This window comes from Phacochoerus africanus, chromosome 14 (genome assembly GCF_016906955.1).
Source record: "Phacochoerus africanus isolate WHEZ1 chromosome 14, ROS_Pafr_v1, whole genome shotgun sequence".
Lineage (NCBI taxonomy): Eukaryota > Metazoa > Chordata > Mammalia > Artiodactyla > Suidae > Phacochoerus > Phacochoerus africanus.
The window spans coordinates 25,440,799-25,458,125 of record NC_062557.1 but is presented as its reverse complement, the minus strand read 5'-3'; the positions used below and the strand labels follow the sequence as shown (position 1 = coordinate 25,458,125).

The 17,327-nt window shown below is 48.1% G+C and overlaps 1 protein-coding gene across 1 annotated transcript in view; it reads right to left on the bottom strand.

Annotated features, from left to right (window-relative positions):
• Positions 1-13,899, bottom strand: part of LOC125115030 (beta-1,4 N-acetylgalactosaminyltransferase 2-like) — a 32,133-nt gene extending 18,234 nt beyond the window's left edge. The window contains 5 exon segments of the mRNA XM_047758762.1: positions 19-80; positions 82-156; position 1,216; positions 1,872-2,072; positions 13,663-13,899. Of these exon segments, the coding sequence (XP_047614718.1) occupies positions 19-80; positions 82-156; position 1,216; positions 1,872-2,072; positions 13,663-13,676 (353 nt within the window). The 5' untranslated portion in view covers positions 13,677-13,899.
• Between the last annotated feature and the right edge of the window lie 3,428 nt (positions 13,900-17,327).

Below are 17,327 nucleotides of genomic sequence, written 5' to 3'. Positions count from 1 at the left end.
CCTCAGCATCTGCACTACCTCCTCTGAAAGTGTTCGAGCTCAGCCTGTCTCCTCAGGTTCACTGCGGGGAGGTCACGACCGGTCATAGGCATCCTCCAACTTATAGCTTCCCTGATGCCCGAAGGTGTCACATTGGCACTGGTTTTCGGGAACAGCCTAAAATAAGACAAGGTCAAAGATCACAGATTGGGAGGGTGGGCTGGTAGGTGAGGGGGAGCCGCAAGCTCAGTCCAGTGTATTTTTTTTTAACTTTTTATTTTCTTTATTTTGTCCTTTTTAGGGCTTCGAGGTTCCGAGGCTGGGGTCTCATCGGAGCCGTAGCCACCGGCCTACGCCAGAAGCCACAGCAACGCAGGATCCGAGCTGCATCTGCGACCTACACCACAGCTCATAGCAATGCCGGATCCTTAACCCACTGGGCAAGGTCAGGGATCGAACCCGCAACTTCATGGTTCCTAGTTGGATTCATCTCCGCGGAGCCATGATGGGAACTCCCAATCCAGTGTATTTTTCCCCCTAGGCTTTCCCATACCTAGCGCCAGGGTTGGGTTGAGACCCTGGAATCCCAGCAGCGGCCGCTCCCAAAGACACAGGGAAGGAAGGGAAGAGAGGAAGGAAGGAGGGCGAGAAGGCCCCCCTCTGGAATCAAAGTCCTTTATTTATTATTATTATTATTATTATTATTATTATTATTATTAGCTTTGTAGGGCTGCACCCGCAGCACATGGAGGTTCCCAGGCTAGGGGTCCAATCGGAGCTACAGCTGCCAACCTACACCACAGCCACAGCAAGATCAGATCCGAGCCGCGTCTGGGACCTACACCACAGCTCACGGCAACCCCGGATCCTTAACCCACGGAGCGAGGCCAGGGATCAAACCCACAACCTCATGCTTCCTAGTCGGATTCGTTTCTGCAGCGACATGACAGGAACTCCCCAAACTCCTTTAAACTTGAGAGTCACAGGAATCTCGGAGGCATTGCAGCCCCACCCACCAGATGAAAAGGCCAGAGGGCCAGAAAGGCCACATCTTTCCTATAATTTTGTTTAGTTTTTGGGGGGTTTTAATTTGTTTTTGTTTTTTAGGGCCACATCGGCATATGGAAGTTCCTAGGCTAGCGGTGGAATCGGAGCTACAGCTGCCGGCCTACACCACAGCCACAGCAACACGGGATCTGAGCTGCGTCTTCAATCTACACCACAGCTCACCGCAACCCTGGATCCCCGACTCACTGAGCGAAGCCAAGGATCAAATCCGCATTCCTCATGGATCCTAGTTGGGTTTGTCACCACTGAGCCACAACGGGAACTCCTACAGTTTTGGTTAAATAGGCCCTCCAAAGTCCTAAAGAACTTTGCTGGGTGCTGTAGAGGCCGTGCCCCAGCAGACCAAGCCCCTTCCTAGTCCCGCCGTTTGCACTCAAATGCTCTACCCCTGAGCTATGCCCCCACCAGGTCCCGCAGTCAGGATTCACATTCCCAATCAGCACAGGTGCAGAAAGGTAAGGAACTGGCTGTAAAGTGGGCATAAGAGGACACAGTAGGAGTTCCCGTCGTGGCGCAGTGGTTAACGAATCCGACTAGGAACCATGAGGTTGCGGGTTCGATCCCTGGCCTTGCTCAGTGGGTTAAGGAGCCAGTGTTGCTGCGAGCTGTGGTGTGGGTTGCAGATGTGGCTCGGATCCCGCGTTGCTGTGGCTCTGGCGTAGGCCGGCGGCTACAGCTCCGATGGGACCTCTAGCCTGGGAACCTCCATATGCCGCGAGAAGGGCCCAAGAAATAGCAAAAAGACAAAAAAAAAAAAGGACACAGTAAAGCCACAGGAGGAGCCAGGGAAGTGTCAGAGCAAGGCGGTCTTCTTGCCATCTCACCAGATTCCACTGTAGGTGAAGAGGCTCCTGACATGTTTCTCAGGTAGAAGCTTCAGCGTCTGCGCTTCCAGGGTGGGGGAAGGGATGGGTGAGTTGAGGAGACTGAAGTCTGTGTCGAGGAACACGCTTCGGAACATAAAGAGGCCAACACTCAGGAGCAAAAGCACCATCGCCATCTTGAGGATCGACAGATACCTAGGGCTGTTGGGACACAAGAGAGCAAACGCTGTTAAAATCTCTTCTGAGTATGTTAAGAAAGATTTCGTTGTGCGACATAGATGGGAATAGCAACTTGAGCAAAAATGCAAGTCAAACCTATTTCGTACACTACGTATCAAAATCGATTTCTTCCCGAAGCAAAAGAGAAAGAAAAGCAAAAATAAACCAATGGGACCTAAGCAAACTGACAAGCTTTTGCACAGCAAAGGAAACCATAAAATAACCCAAAAAGATCCTGCTGGGATCCACTGGGAACGATGTCTGGTCACTTGCGATGGAGCATGATCATGTGAGAAAAAAAGAATGTATACATGTGTGTGTGACTGGGTCACCTTGCTGTGCAGTAGAAAATTGACAGAACACTGCAAACCAGCTATAACGGAAATGATAAAAATCATTTAAAAAACTGATTTCGGATAAATAGAAAAGTAAAGAATCAAATTTGCAGAGAGTTCCCTGGTGGCTCATTGGGTTAAGGATCTGGTGTGGTCACTGCTGTGGCTCTGGTCACCACCGTGGCATGGCCTCCATCCCTAGCCCAGGAACTTCTGCATACGTGGGCATGGCCAAAAAACTATACTCAGTGGAAAATGTGAAGCTTTTCAAATACGTACTTCTGATCACAAGTCCTAAAATTAATAAATGAAGCAATAAAATATGAGATTTGAAAATGGACAACAAAACAAACCTAAGAAAAGCAGAAACAAGATTTTAGAAATAGCCAAATAGAAAGTGGTGAATTAAAAAAAAAAAAACTAAAATGGAATCATCGTTAAATCTAAGCACAGAGTAGACAACTGGTTTTTTCTTTTATTTTTTTTTAATTTTATGGTCACAGCCATGGCATGTGGAAGTTCCCAGGCCAAGGACTGAATCCAATCCATAGCTTCAACCTACACCTTTAACCACCGCACTGGGCCCAGGGATCAAACCTGCACCTCTCCAGTGACCTGAGCCACTGCAGTCGGATTCTTAACCCACTGTGCCAGGGTGGGAATTCCAGACAACTTTATAACCTCCTTGCTCTAAGACTCTCCTCCTGACCCAGAAGCGACGCCTACAAACGAGTCTGGTTATATCACATGACGCTCCCCTGGTCCTGGCTGAGTGGACCACGGGTGTTCACCTCATCCGAATGGGGCTAATCAGCCAGAATTTCCTTCCCAGAAATGGGGAACCAGAGATACTGTTTGGCTAATCCTAATCCCCTGAACTGAGAATAGAGGGGAGGAAAGAAGAGAGAGAAGACAGAAGGTGAGAGAAACAAAGAGAAGCCTAGAAGGACTTCCCATTGTGGCTCAGTGGGTTAAGACCATGATCAGTGTCCATAAGGATGCAGGTTCAATCCCCACCCTTGCTCTGGCATTGCCACAAACTGGTGGCAGATGCGGCTTGGATCTGGCGTTGCTGTGCCTGTGGCATAGGCTGGCATCTGTGGATCCAATTCAAACCCCTAGCCTGGGAACTTCCGTGTGACACAGGTGTGGCCCTAAAAAAAAAAATCGTTTTTAATTTAAAATTTTGGGGGCAGTGTCTTTAAGGCATTAGTCTGCTATGGCTCCCTTTGCCTGAGAAAGCAATAAAGCTATCTTTTTCTCCTTCACCCGCCCCTCCTCCAGAAAAGAGTTCCCATTGTGCCGCAGCAGAAACGAATACAACTAGTAACCATGAGGTTTCAGGTTCGATCCCTGGCCTTGCTGGGTGGGTTATGGATCCAGCATTGCCGTGAGCTGCGGTGTAGGTTGCAGATGTGGCTCGGATCCTGCATTGCTGTGGCTGTGGTGTAGGCCTAGCCTTGGAACCTCCGTATACCATGGGTATGGCACTAAAAGACAAAAAAAAAAAAAATTTTTGAATTTAAAAATTTTTAATTTTTTTAAAATTAGAAAATTTTTAATTTAGTTTTTTTAACTTAAAAAAATTTTTTAATAGAGAAGCCTAGATCCTGAATACCTAGATGAAAGGGATGACTTTCTACAAAAATGCAAATGAATAATGTATTGGGGAAATAAAATAAACAAATAAACAAATAAATAAAAGAATTCCCACTGAAGCCCCCCCCCCAAAAAAAAACCCACAAAAGACTTAAACAGACCTGTAAAAATTAAAAAAAAAAAAAATCAAGGAATTCCTTTCATGCCTCAGGGGTTAATGAATTAAACTAGGAACCATGAGGTTTTGGGTTCAATCCCTGGCCTTGCTCTGTGGGTTAGGGATCTGGCGTTGCTGTGAGCTGTGGCTGTGGCGTAGGCTGACAGCTGTAGCTCCAATTAGACCCCTAGCCTGGGAACATCCATATGCCACGGGTGCGACCCTACAAAAGACCAAAAAAAAAAAAAAATCCAGGAATTTATCAAAGGTCTATGTACTTTTCAAAGTCCCAAATCCACACTTCACAAGTAACTCCAGACTGGTTTATAAGAAACCAGCTTTGCAGTGATGCAAATATAGGTACAGACGAATAACGATGTAAATACGCCAAACAAATATTAACCAGTGGGACACAACAGTATCTTAAATGAATGAGTCACCGTTAATGAATGCTGTTCTTGGAGTTCCCGTCATGGCTCAGCAGATACGAATCTGACTAGTATCCATGAGGACACAGGCTCCATCCCTGGCCTTGCTCAGTGGGTCAGGGCTCTGGAATTGCTGTGAGCTGTGGTGTAGGTCACAGACATGGCTCAGATCCCGCATTGCTGTGGCTGTGGTGTAGGCCGGCAGCTGTAGCTCTGATTCCATCCCTAGCCTGGGAACCTCCATGTGCCGCAGGTGTGGCCCTAAAAAGACAAAAACAAAAGCATGTTCCCTCTAGGAGGGCAAGGATAACTCAATGCCACTGTGGGGCTGAACCACACCGACTCCATGCTGTCAGCTCATCTTAGGCCCACAGTCTCATCTGCTCTCCCTCCTTAAAAAAAAAAAAAAAAAAAAAAAAAAAAAAGAACAATCACATCCTAAGTTCCTAACACAATTTTCAGACTATCAGATAGAAACAAATCACTGACAACCTGGGTGGGGGGCGGCATTTGAGGGAAGTGAGTGTGGTCTTGGCCTTTTTGAGGGTTGGGTTTGTTTCCTTTTGCTATTAGGTACTAAACTTAAAATCGCGTCACTTAGTGAAAACAGAACAAAAATAGGGTCGGACTTTCTCTGTGGCTCAACAGGTTAAAGACCCAGTGTTGCCACTGCAGCGGCCCTGGTCGTTGCTGTGCCATGGGTTCCATTCCTGGCCTGAGAACTTCTGCATGCCTCGGGCGTGGCCAAAAAAAACCCAAACAAAAACAAAAACAGAAACAGGAGTTCCCGTCGTGGCTCAGTGGTTAACGAATCCAACTAGGAACCGTGAGGTTTCGGGTTCGATCCCTGGCCCCGCTCAGTGCGTTAAGGATCTAGCGTTGCCATGAGCTGTGGTGTAGGTCGCAGACACAGCTCAGATCTGGCCTTGCTGTGGCTCTGGCGTAGGCCAGTGGCCACAGCTCTGTTTCAACACCTAACCTGGGAACCTCCATGTGCGGTGTGTTCAGCCTTAAAGAGAAAAGAAAAAAAAAAAACAAAACAGTAGTGAGGAAAAGTGGCATCATTTTACCTTTTTGCCTATTTAATGTTTAGCTTAATAGATAAAATGAACCATCTGTTAGGACAGGTTGTTTGGCTGAAGAATATGAAGAAAATACAGCCCCACACAGGTATGTCACCAGAAAAGGGAGAAACACTTTAATTGCTTTTCAATATTGTAGATATTTATCTTTGATACTACACCAAAAGTCAAGAAGTTAGTAGCAGGTTTTTGTTTTGTTTTGTTTTGCCTGTGGCATGCATTAGCTCAATGTGGGATTTTTTTTTTTTGGCTTTTTTTGGCCTTTTGCCATTTCTAGGGCCGCTCCCAGGGCATATGGAGGTTCCTAGGCTAGGGGTTCAATCGGAGCTGTAGCTGCCAGCCTTCGCCAGAGCCACAGCAACGTGGGGGATCTGAGCCGCATCTGCGACCTACACCACAGCTCACAGCAACGCTGGATCCTTAACCCACTGAGCGAGGCCAGGGATCGAACCCGCAACCTCATGGTTCCTAGTCGGATTCATTAACCTCTGAGCCACGACGGGAACTCCTCAATGTGGGATTTCAGTTCCCAGTCCAGAGACCGAACCTAGGCCACAGAGGAAAAAAGCGTGAACCTGAACCCCTAGGAGCCAGGGAACTTCCAAGAAGTGGTACTTTCTTAAAAAGTTAGTTAAGTGTGGACTCTAAAACCATATCAATGAAAAAAAATTTTTTTCGCTTTTTTTTTTTTAGGACCCCACCTGGTGCATATGGAAGTTCCCAGGCCAGGGGTGGAATGAGAGCTACAGCTGCTGGCCTACACCACAGCCACAGCAACGCCGGATCCTAAACCCACCAAGCAAGGGAACAAATAGAGGGAGTTTCCACTGTGCCCAGTGGGATCGGTGGCATCACTGCAGCGCCAGGGACACAGGTTTGCTCCTTGACAGCATAGGTTACAACTGTGGCTCAGATCTGATCCCTGGCCCAGGAACTCCATATGCCACTGGCACGGCCCCCTCCACCCTGCCAAAAAGAGTTTGGAGGCGTCCCCTGGTGGTTCAGTGGTTATGGATCTACACTCTCACCACTGTGGCCCAGGTTCAATCCCTGGTCTGGGAACTGAGATCCCACATCAAGCCGCTGCACACCTTGCCCAAAAAACAGGGTTTTTTAACCTTTTTTTTTAAACTGTTATTCCCCAATACGATTTTTTTTTCTACTGTACAGTATGGTGACCCAGTTACACATACATGTACACATTCTGTTTTCTCACATTATCATGCTCCATCATAAGTGACTAGACAGAGTTTCTTTCCTTTTTTCTTTTTTTCTTTATTTTTTTAATTACTTCCCCAATACAATTTATTAAAAAGGTTTTTTAATCCTGATAATAAACACATAAAATTTAGTACCTTGGAGTTCCCGTTGTGGCTCAGCAGAAACAAACCTGACTGGTATCCATGAGGATGCAGGTTCAATCCCTGGCCTCACTCAGTGGGTTAACGATCCCGCACTGGCCATGAGCTGCGGTGTAGGTCACAGATGCAGCTCAAATCTGGCATTGCTGTGGCTGTGGTGTAGGCTGGCAGCTATAGCTCTGATTTGACCCCTAGCCTGGAAACCTCCATATGCCATAGGTGTGGCCCTCAATAAAACAAGAAAGAAAGGAGGGGAGGGGAGGGGAGGAAAGAAAGAAAGAAAAAATTTACCACCTTAACCACTTCTAAGTGTCCATATACTTTCGTAATGTAGATTGTTCACATCGTTTTAGAACGGATCTCCAGAACTTTTTTCTGCTTTTTTCTTTGCTTATATTTTTGCATGCAACCATTTTTATCCATTTTTTCTGATTATCAAATTTTAATCTTTTACCCATTGAAGAAAAAAAAGTTCCTCTTTACAAAAAAAAAAAATATGTAGGAGAAATGATAGAAAATCACCACTTTGCTACCAACAATGTAATAAATGATTCTGGCCAGGATTGTCCAACTGTTCTTTTTTTTCTTTTTTTTTTTTCCTCGTCTTTTTGCCATTTCTTGGGCCACTCCCTCGGCATATGGAGGTTCCCAGGCCAGGGGTCCAATCCGAGCTGTAGCCGCCAGCCTCTGCCAGAGCCACAGCAACGTGGGATCCAAGCCGCGTCTGCGACCTACACCACAGCTCATGGCAACGCCGGATCGTTAACCCACTGAGCAAGGCCAGGGATCGAACCTACAACCTCATGGTTCCTAGTCGGATTCGTTAACCACTGAGCCACGATGGGAACTCCAGGATTGTCCATCTGTTCTAAAACATTTGCCAGGTGCAGGATTTTACTTTGTTTTGTTTTGTTCTGCTTTTTGTGTTTTTCTTTTTTTTTTTTTTGTCTTTTTAATGCTGCACCCACAGCATATGGAAGTTCCCAGGCTAGGGGTCTAACCACAGCTGCAGCTGCCAGCCTATGCCACAGCAACAGCAACAGCAACGTTGGATCCAAGCTGTGCCTTCAACCTACACCCCAGCTCACAGCAACGCCAGATCCTTAACCCGCTGAGCGAGGTCAGGGATCAAGCCTGCATCATCATGGATACTAGTCGGGTTCATTAGCCACTGAGACACGACAGGAACTCCTGGAGGCAGGATACTGAATGGTGCCATTCCAGAGATCACATACTATTTTACAAAGAGATAAAAATGAATCCTTGCAATGAAAGGATCATGCATCACTACCTTAACCACATGATCAAATAAACATCCTTAATAGTGAGGCAGCCTGACCAACTGTCCTCCGGATATGATGATAGGAAGCACACAGATCATTTAAAGGAGTATTACTGCCAAAATATTTAACCGAAATGTAATCAAGCCTCAGAGACCTCACTGCCAATTTATAGGAAAAAACAGGGGATAAAAATTTAGTAACACCATCAAGAACAATAGACAAATCAGGGACATCAGAATGTTTTTCTGCAAGACAACAGGCCTGAACTCTTGACAAAGGAAAAAAAGTGGGAGTTCCCGCCATGGCACAGTGGGTTAGAAATCCGACTACAGCAGCTTGGGGCATTGTGGAGGTGCGGGTTTGATCCCTGGCCCGCTATAGTGGGTTAAAGGATCTGGTGCTGTCAAAGCTGCAGCCATTAAAAAAAAAAGAAAGAAAAGAAAAAAGAAAAAGCAATTGAAAAAAATAAAAAGAATGAGAATGAATGAGTAATATTTCTAGTAAAGGGTTGCCTGTATCTTGTGCAGCACATACAGAATATATCTTTCAACGATTTTAGTCAATTTTTTTTGCATTTTGTGAAATTTCTTTTTTTTTAATTGTGGCATAGTCAATTTACAATGTTGTGTGAATTTCAAGTACACAGCAAAGTGATGCAATTACATATATACATATATACACATACATATCCTTTGCAGATTCTTTTCTATTATAGGTTGTTACAACATTTTTTTTTTTTTTCTTTTTAAGGCTGCATGTGTGGCATATGGAAGTTTCCAGACTAGGGGTCGAATTGGAGCTACAGCTGCCCGCCTACACCACGGCCACTGCCACAGCAACACGGTATCCGAGCCATGTCTGCAACCTACACCACAGCTCACAGCACGCTGGATCCTTGACCCACTGGGTGAGGCCAGGGATCGAACCTACACCCTCATGGATACTAGTCAGATTCCTTTCTGCTGCACCACAACAGGAACTCCCTATTATAAGCTATTGAGAATAGCTGTCCTGTGGCACAGTGGGTAAAGGATCTGGTGTTGTCACTGTAGTGGCTCAGGTTGCTGCTGTTGCACAAGTACGATCCCTGGCCCAGAAACGCTTGGGATGGCATTAATAGGAATTGCTTGATAGGAGATTACTAATAAAATGTTCAACCGCCCAATTTTTAATAGATAACTACAAATGTTCTCCACTGTTAAAACTGCACTTTATGTACTTAAGTGGGGATGTTAAAATTATATGGGTCCATTATTATAGTTGAACCACATTTGAGACACATTCAAAAAAGGGTAAAAATCGGGAGTTCCCACTGCAGCTGAGTGGTTAATCAACCACTAGTAACCATGAGGTTGCGGGTTCAATCCCTGGCCTCACTCAGTGGGTTAAGGATCCGGCATTGCCGTGAGCTGTGGTATAGGTCGCAGTCGCGGCTCAGATCTCGTGTTGCAGTGGCTGTGGTGTAGGCTGGCAGCTACAGCTCCGATTGGACCCCTAGCCTGGGAACCTCCATATGCCGCAGGTGTGGCCCTAGAAAAGACAGAAAAAAAAGGTTATGTTGAAGTTCCCGTTGTGGCTCAGCAGTAACAAACCGGACTAGTATCCGTGAGGACACGGGTTTGATCTCTGGCCTTGCTGAGTGGGTTAAGGACCCAGTGTTGCCACAAGCTGTGGTTGCAGTGCAGGTCACAGACAAAGCTTAGATCTGACACTGCTGTGGCTGTGACACAGGCCAGCAGCTACAGCTCAAATTCGACCCCTAGCCTAGGAACATTTGCCCACGGGGGGCGGCGGCCCCCAAAAAATATATACAAATATTATGTTAACATTGAGTAGGTTTAAGTCTCAACTGGGGCTCAGATCTGATCACTGGCCCGGGAACTCCATATGCATCGGGGCAGCCAAAAAAGAAGAAAAAAAATGTCTAATATGGTAATAGGAATAGATACAACCCATGTAAACAAAAGTTTTTTGGGGTCTTCAATAATTTCGAAGAGTGTAAGGGGTCTTGAGACCAAAAGATCAAGAACGGCTGGACTACGTTCTAAGCAACTGCTGTGGTTCTTGTTAAGTTTTAATACTGAAGATGAGTTTTTACAAGGACAAACAATATAATACAGGGCATGTAGCCAATATTTCGTAATAACTATAAATGGAATATAGCCTTTAAAAAGGCCAATCATTCTGTTGCACCCCTGAAATTTATATGATACATGAACTGTACCTCAATAAAAAAATTTAATAAGATAATAATAATATAGGTGGGCTTCAATTAGCACATTCTATTATTTATCTTTAATAAAAGTTATATTCTGGAGTTCCCGTCGTGGCACAGTGGTTAATGAATCCGACTAGGAACCATGAGGTTGAGGGTTCGATCCCTGCCCTTGCTCAGTGGGTTAAGGATTCGGCGTTGCTGCGAGCTGTGGTGTAGGTCGCAGATGCGGCTCGGATCTGGCGTTGCTGTGGCTCTGGCGTAGGCTGGCGGCTACAGCTCCGATTGGACCCCTAGCCTGGGAACCTCCATATGCCCCGGGAGCGGCCCAAGAAATGGCAAAAAGACAAAAAAAAAAGTTATATTCTGTGTGCAAGGTAATCCGACGAACTCACCGGTACAACTGGTTTCCAACATAGACCTGGCTCAGCTGCAGAGGTTCCTTTCAAGAGTAAACACACAGGGCTTTCCCCGCTGTGGCGCATCAGAAACGAATCAGACTAGCATCCATGAGGATTCAGGGCACAGAAACGGTTCGGATTTAGTGTTGCTGTGGCTGTGGCCATGGTGTAGGCCAGCAGCTGCAGCTCCAATTCGACCCTTAGCCTGGGAACTTCCATATGCTGAGGGTGCAGCCTGAAATGGTAAAAAAAAGAAAAGGGAAAAAAAATAGTAAACTTGCAATCACAGTAAGTATATAACGGAGTTCCTGTCATGGCTCAGCAGGAAAGAATCCAAGTAGGAAGCATGAGGTTGCGGGTTTGATCCCCGGTCTCACTCAGTGGGTTAAGGGTCCAGTGTTGCCGTGAGCTGTGGTGTAGGTCGCAGACATGGCTTGGATCTGACGTTACTGTGGCTGTGGTGTAGGTCAGAGGCTACAGTTCCAATTAGACCCCTAGCCTGGGAACTTCCATATGCCGCGGGAGCGGCCCTAAAAGGACAAAAAGACCAAAGGGAAAAAAAAAAAAAAAAGAATGTATATATATGTATGAGTGGGTCACTTGGCTGTACAGCAGAAATTGGCACAACACTGTAAATCAACTATACTTTAACTTTTCAAGAAGATTAAAAAAAAAAAAAAGCATTGGCTTTATCCTCAAGTACAGCTGGATTCCCACCTGCTCCTTATAATGCTGCCCTTGGGCAACCTCCATTCTCCGTGTTCACAGCTCTGAAGTGGACATAACTCTTCCAAGATTGTTGCTGGGAGCATTAGAGGCACAATCTAGAACAGGGACTGTACGTAACAAATAAGTGCTCCACAGTGGATGAAATGAAATGAATTCACCAACTAACATTTATTTTAGTTTAGTGCATGCTTCTATAGCGATCATTTCCTGGGTTGGTAGGGTGTGTTATAGGGAAATGTCCTTTCTCAGAGGGACAAAGATCAGAAACGCCCATTTCAAAATCAGACACTCTTTAATTAAAAAAAAAAAAAGAAAAGAAAGACAGAAAGAAAGAAAAGAAAACGAAACAGGCAAGCAAACATTTAAAAGAGTAAGTTTCTTCTGAGGAAGAAACCTGTTTGTTTCCCAAGGTCACCCAAGCCAGCAGCCTTAAAATCTTAGAGACATAAACACAGCAATATGGACTTGCCAGAATGTTCGGTTGGCACCAGTTTGGAGCCTGGTACCAGGACTCCTGGTCATTCTCCTCATTCACTAAGGAATGTGGGATGAGATAATTTTGGGGAAGTGCTGGAAGGAAAGCCTTAGCAGAGACTTTAGGTGGTAACGCAAGAGCTACCTCCCTTTGCTGAGTTCTGCCATAGCCTCAGTACAAACATGTTTCTTGGTTTCCTTATTTGTTTCGGCAGCGCCAGGGCATGAGGAAGTTCCCCAGGTGGCCAAGGATCAAACCCTTGCCACAGGAGGAACAACGCTGGATCCTTAACCTGCTGCAAGACCAGAGAACTCGTATACTTCATTTTAATCCTCATAAAACATCATCTAACCAACACGGTTTCCCCCCCACCCCTTTTTAAGCCCTTTAGGGCCGCAGGTGCCTGTGTATGGAGGTTCCCAGGCTGGAGGTCTAATTGAAGCTGTAGCCATCGGCCTACACCAGAGCCACAGCAACGCGGGATCCGAGCCACGTCTGCGACCTACACCACAGCTCACTGCAACGCCGGCTACTTCACCCAGGGATGGAACCTGCAACTCCTAGTCGGATTCGTTACCCACTGAGCCACGACGGGAACTCCCACAAAATGTATTTCTGATCCTTATTCCTGATTATAAAAATTAGATGAGCTCACCAAGTCCGCATTTCCTCCGTTAATTATTATGCTACTCAGAGGGTTTTTTTTAGCGCCCCAAACCACAAAACAGACGCTCACTCTGCCCCGAGGCTGTCTTCTGGAGCAGAAAACTGACCTTTTTCTTCTTTTTTTCTTTTGGTCTTTTTAGGGCCGTACCCTAGGGCATATGGAAGTTCCCAGGCTAGGAGGTCTAACCAGAACTGCAGCCGCCGGCCTTACACTGCAACTAGATGCTACGCCAGGTCCGAGTGCGTCTGCCACCTACACCACAGCTCACAGCAACATACCCACTCAGCGAGGCAAGGGATCGAACCCGCGTCCTCGTGGATACGGGGGGGGTGGGGGGAGAGGGGTGTAAACCGCTGAGCTAGAATGGGAACTCCTAGAAAACCGACTTCTTCAAAAACTCTGCCTCTAAAACCCCCAAGCTGTTATTTAATGCAGCGTAAAGGACGCAGCCTCCGCTTCCCCACAGCCTGGGGCCCGCGGCCTCCGCGCCGGGGACCCACATCCCCCGAGATTTACATCCCCAGCCCTGGTCGTAACCTCCGAGTCCGGGCCGCCCCCCGTGCTCTGCGCCACGAGAGGCAACCTCCACGTCGAATGTTCCCCTGGAAAACCAGTGTTCCTTGGGGCGCAGGGCGGGGAGACGAGCAGGAACTCTCAACAGCGTCCCGAGGCGCAGTCTCCTTCTCGCTGCCGCACCGACGTAGGGAGCCGGTCGGACTTAATTTGGAGACACCCGCCCCCTCCCTCGGCTCCGGGGTCCCGGGACCTGGCCGCTCCCGGGTGGCGCCACTGGCTGGCCAACTTTGACTTCCCATTTGTCTCTGCTCGAGGGACACTCACCTGTACGAAGTCATCCTTAATCCCGCCGCCTCGGGACACTCTGGGCTGGTGGTGCCACTCCGCGGATTGGACAGCCCTAGCACCAACCCCGGCAAATTCTTCCTGCTAAACCGCGAGAGCTTGGGTCGGACCCGCCCACGTCACCACCAACCCCCGCCCACCTTCTAGGTCCTGCCTTGGGCGCAGCTGGGCGCTGTCGGTCTTTGCAACCTTGTCATCGTTTGGGGCTGATTGAACCTCACGCCAACCGACCCGCCACGGGTCACCACGGCCTGGAGAGGCCGAAAAGGTGACAGTAATGACCACAGCCCCTGCTTACGGCACTAGGTACGAGCTTGGGGCTAAACGCTTTGTTTACTTTGTGCCATTGATTTGTCACAACTGACTGGTACCGTTATTAGCCTTACTTTTAGGACAGGGAAGCTGAGACAAAGTGGGGCGATCAAAGACCTGGAATTTGAACTGCGTCTGAGTGACTCGGCAGCCCCGGACGAGTGGCGCCCCCGAGCCGGCAAAACTCCACCTCGATGGGGGTCCGAGTTGATGGACGGGGCCTTTCGTCGAAGGACCGGTGCCGGTTGCACCGCGCTTCTCTTCTCCCGCCCGGGTCACCACGCAGGGCGGTGGGAGCCGGTGCAGGCAACGCGCTTTGATCGCGGAGCGCACCCTGCCGGAGGGCTGCAATCTTGCTCGCTCGCTTCCCTCCCCATCCCCCAGTCTGTCTGGGACCACCCCACTTCTCCTTCTCGGTAGGTAAGTGGAGTTCCCTCTATGCCTTAAAGAACAACAAAACCCCTGTGCGCATCGCTTTCTTTCCGTTTGAAAATGTCTCCCCTTGTCCAGGAACCCCACTGTCTCCCCCGCAGTTTACAAGCGGGTTCTCCAAGCTCGGTCTTTGCCCTGCCTACGTGCTACTCCGCCACCGGCACTCTTGCTCCACTGTTCTAGCAAAAGACGCCGGGAGGAAAGCGGGTTGAAGCGGGTTGAATCCCGGTAGCAGACCTATACAGCTACTTAATGCCTCTGAGTATGGAGGGGTCTGATGACTTTCAAATGAAATTAGCACTCGCCGAACCCTTTTCAAACCCCGTGTTTGGTGCTGGAAAGCTTCCTGTGGTTCATCTCAACTGTATTGTATTTCACAACGCCCCAGCTTAAGTCGCAAACAGAACATTGACATTCAAAAATGATTGCAAAAGAGGAGTTCCCGTCGTGGCTCAGTGGTTAACAAATCCGACAAGGAACCATGAGGTTGCGGGATCGATCCTGGCCCCGTTTAGCCGGTGAAGGATCCGGCGCTCGGTGAGCTGTGGTGTAGGATCACAGATGCGGCCGGGATCCCACGTTGCTGTGGCCCCGTCGTAGGCCGGCGGCTACAGCTCGGATTCGACCCCTATCCTGGGAACCTCCATATGCCGTGGGTGCGGCCCTAGAAAAGAAAAAAGGATTGCCAAGGCGTTCTCTTGTGGCTCAGCAGAAACGAACCCAACTAGCATTCATGAGGATGCCCGTTCAATGCCTGACCTCACCCAGTGGGTTAAGGATCTGGGGTTGCCAGTGAGCTGTGATTTAGACTCCCGCTCTGTGTGTGTGTGTGTGTGTGTGTGTGGTGCAGACCAGCTTCCATATGCTGCGTGCGTTCACACACACACACACACACACACACACAAAATGCTTGTAAAATGACCAGTGTTTTTACATGTATACAGTATGTACTTTACCCTGCTAGGTTCCCAAAAGGAATTTAAGACAGAGACACATAAAATAGAACACAGTGTAGGGCGTTCCCATCCTGGCTCAGAGCTAAAGAATCCCACCAGTATCCATGAGGATGCAAGTTCAAACCCTGACCTCTCTCAGATCTGGCAGTACCATGAGCTGTGGTGTAGGTCCCAGATCCGGCTCGTATCCCATGTCGCTGTGGCTGTGGTGTAGGCCGGTAGCTGTAGCTCCGATTGAACCCCCAGCCTAGGACCTTCCATATGCCACAGGTGCAGCCTTAAAAAAGCAAAAAAAAAAAAGCAGACGGCCATGTAAATAAAAGAAAAATCAATCAAACCAAGTAAGTCTGGAAAGAGTAGGAAGAAATGCCAGAGTCCCCAACCTTAGTGCAAGTGAGTCCCAAATTCAGCTCAGAGCTTCTTCGCAGGCAGCAGAAAAGAGAAACCCTGCTGGAGGGAGTTCTGAAGTGGCTGTTACAAATAACTATTTTTCTAGGAACAGCTGTGAAAGGGAAATTATGCTGCCCTGGTTGGCCAAGTGTTGTACTGCTTGCCATGTGCATGGAATAAAAAGACTCCATTGCTTACCAAGGGCTTTCACATACATTCTCCCCCTTAATTCAACTCTCATAATAGGAGTTCCCTTTGTGGCTCAGTGGTTAACGACCCCCAACTAGGAACCAAGGGGATGCAGGTTTGATCACTGGCCTCGATCAGTGAGCTAAGGATCCGGCGTTGCCATGAGCTGTGGTGTAGGTCGAAGATGAGACTCAGATCCCAAGTTGCTGTGGCTGTGGTGTAGGCCGGCGGCTCCAGCTCCGATTAGGCCCCTAGCCTGGGAACCTCCATGTGCCACCGGTGCAGCCCTAAAAAGACAAAAGAGGCAAAAAAAAAATTAAAAAATAGGGGAGTTCCCATTGTGGCGCAGTGGTTAATGAATCCGACTAGGAACCATGAGGTTGCGGGTTCGGTCCCTGCCCTTGCTCAGTGGGTTAACGATCCCGCGTTGCTGTGGCTCTGGCGTAGGCAGGTGGCTACAGCTCTGATTCGACCCCTAGCCTGGGAACCTCCATATGCTGCGGGAGCGGCCCAAGAAATAGCAAAAAGACAAAAAAAAAAAGAAAGAAAGAAAAAATAACATAGGAAGTGTAAAACTTGACAAAACTGCGTGGTGGATTTTGACATGAGTGGAATTTGAGTAATGAGGGAATTGGGGAAATCACCTCAGGCTTGGATCTGAAATGGGTCTGGCTGCATCAACCCCAACCACCCTCCAGGTGGGAGCCCCTCCTGCAGCCAAGGCTATTGATAGAGCTCAGGGATGAAAAGAGGCCCCCTGCATATTCAGCAACTTTTCTTTATACCCGGAGTTGCCTGAGGAGCCCTTATTTAGCCCAGCTAGCACTTGCCATAGTTTAAATTACCAACCAATTGCCCCTAATGATACTGACAGCACCAGCTGCCTGACCCTAGCCAGAACACAGACTGGGACTTGAACCCACGTGCCGGGACTCGAATCCAGCCTAAACCCACATTGGGACTTGAACCCAGGTGCTCAGACTCACACCCAGCCTAAGCCCAGATTAGGACTATGTTTTGTTTTTTTGTTTTGTCTTTTTAGGGCTACTCCCACAGCTTGTGGAGGTTCCCAGGCTAGGGGTCGAATAGGAGCCAGCAGCCTACACCACAGCCACAGCAACGCCAGATCCAAGCCGCGTGTGGAACCTACACCACAGCTCACGGCAACGCCGGATCCTTCACCCACTGAGCCAGGCCAGGGATCAAACCCACAACCTCATGGCTCCTAGTCGGATTCGTTTCCACTGCGCCACGACGGGAACTCCTAACCCACGGTTTTGAAATAGAAGCACGCGCCCTGTGTCTGGACTCACTAAGGTTCCGGTTCTTCACGTCTCCACGCAGAAGGAATTCAGCGAGAGACAA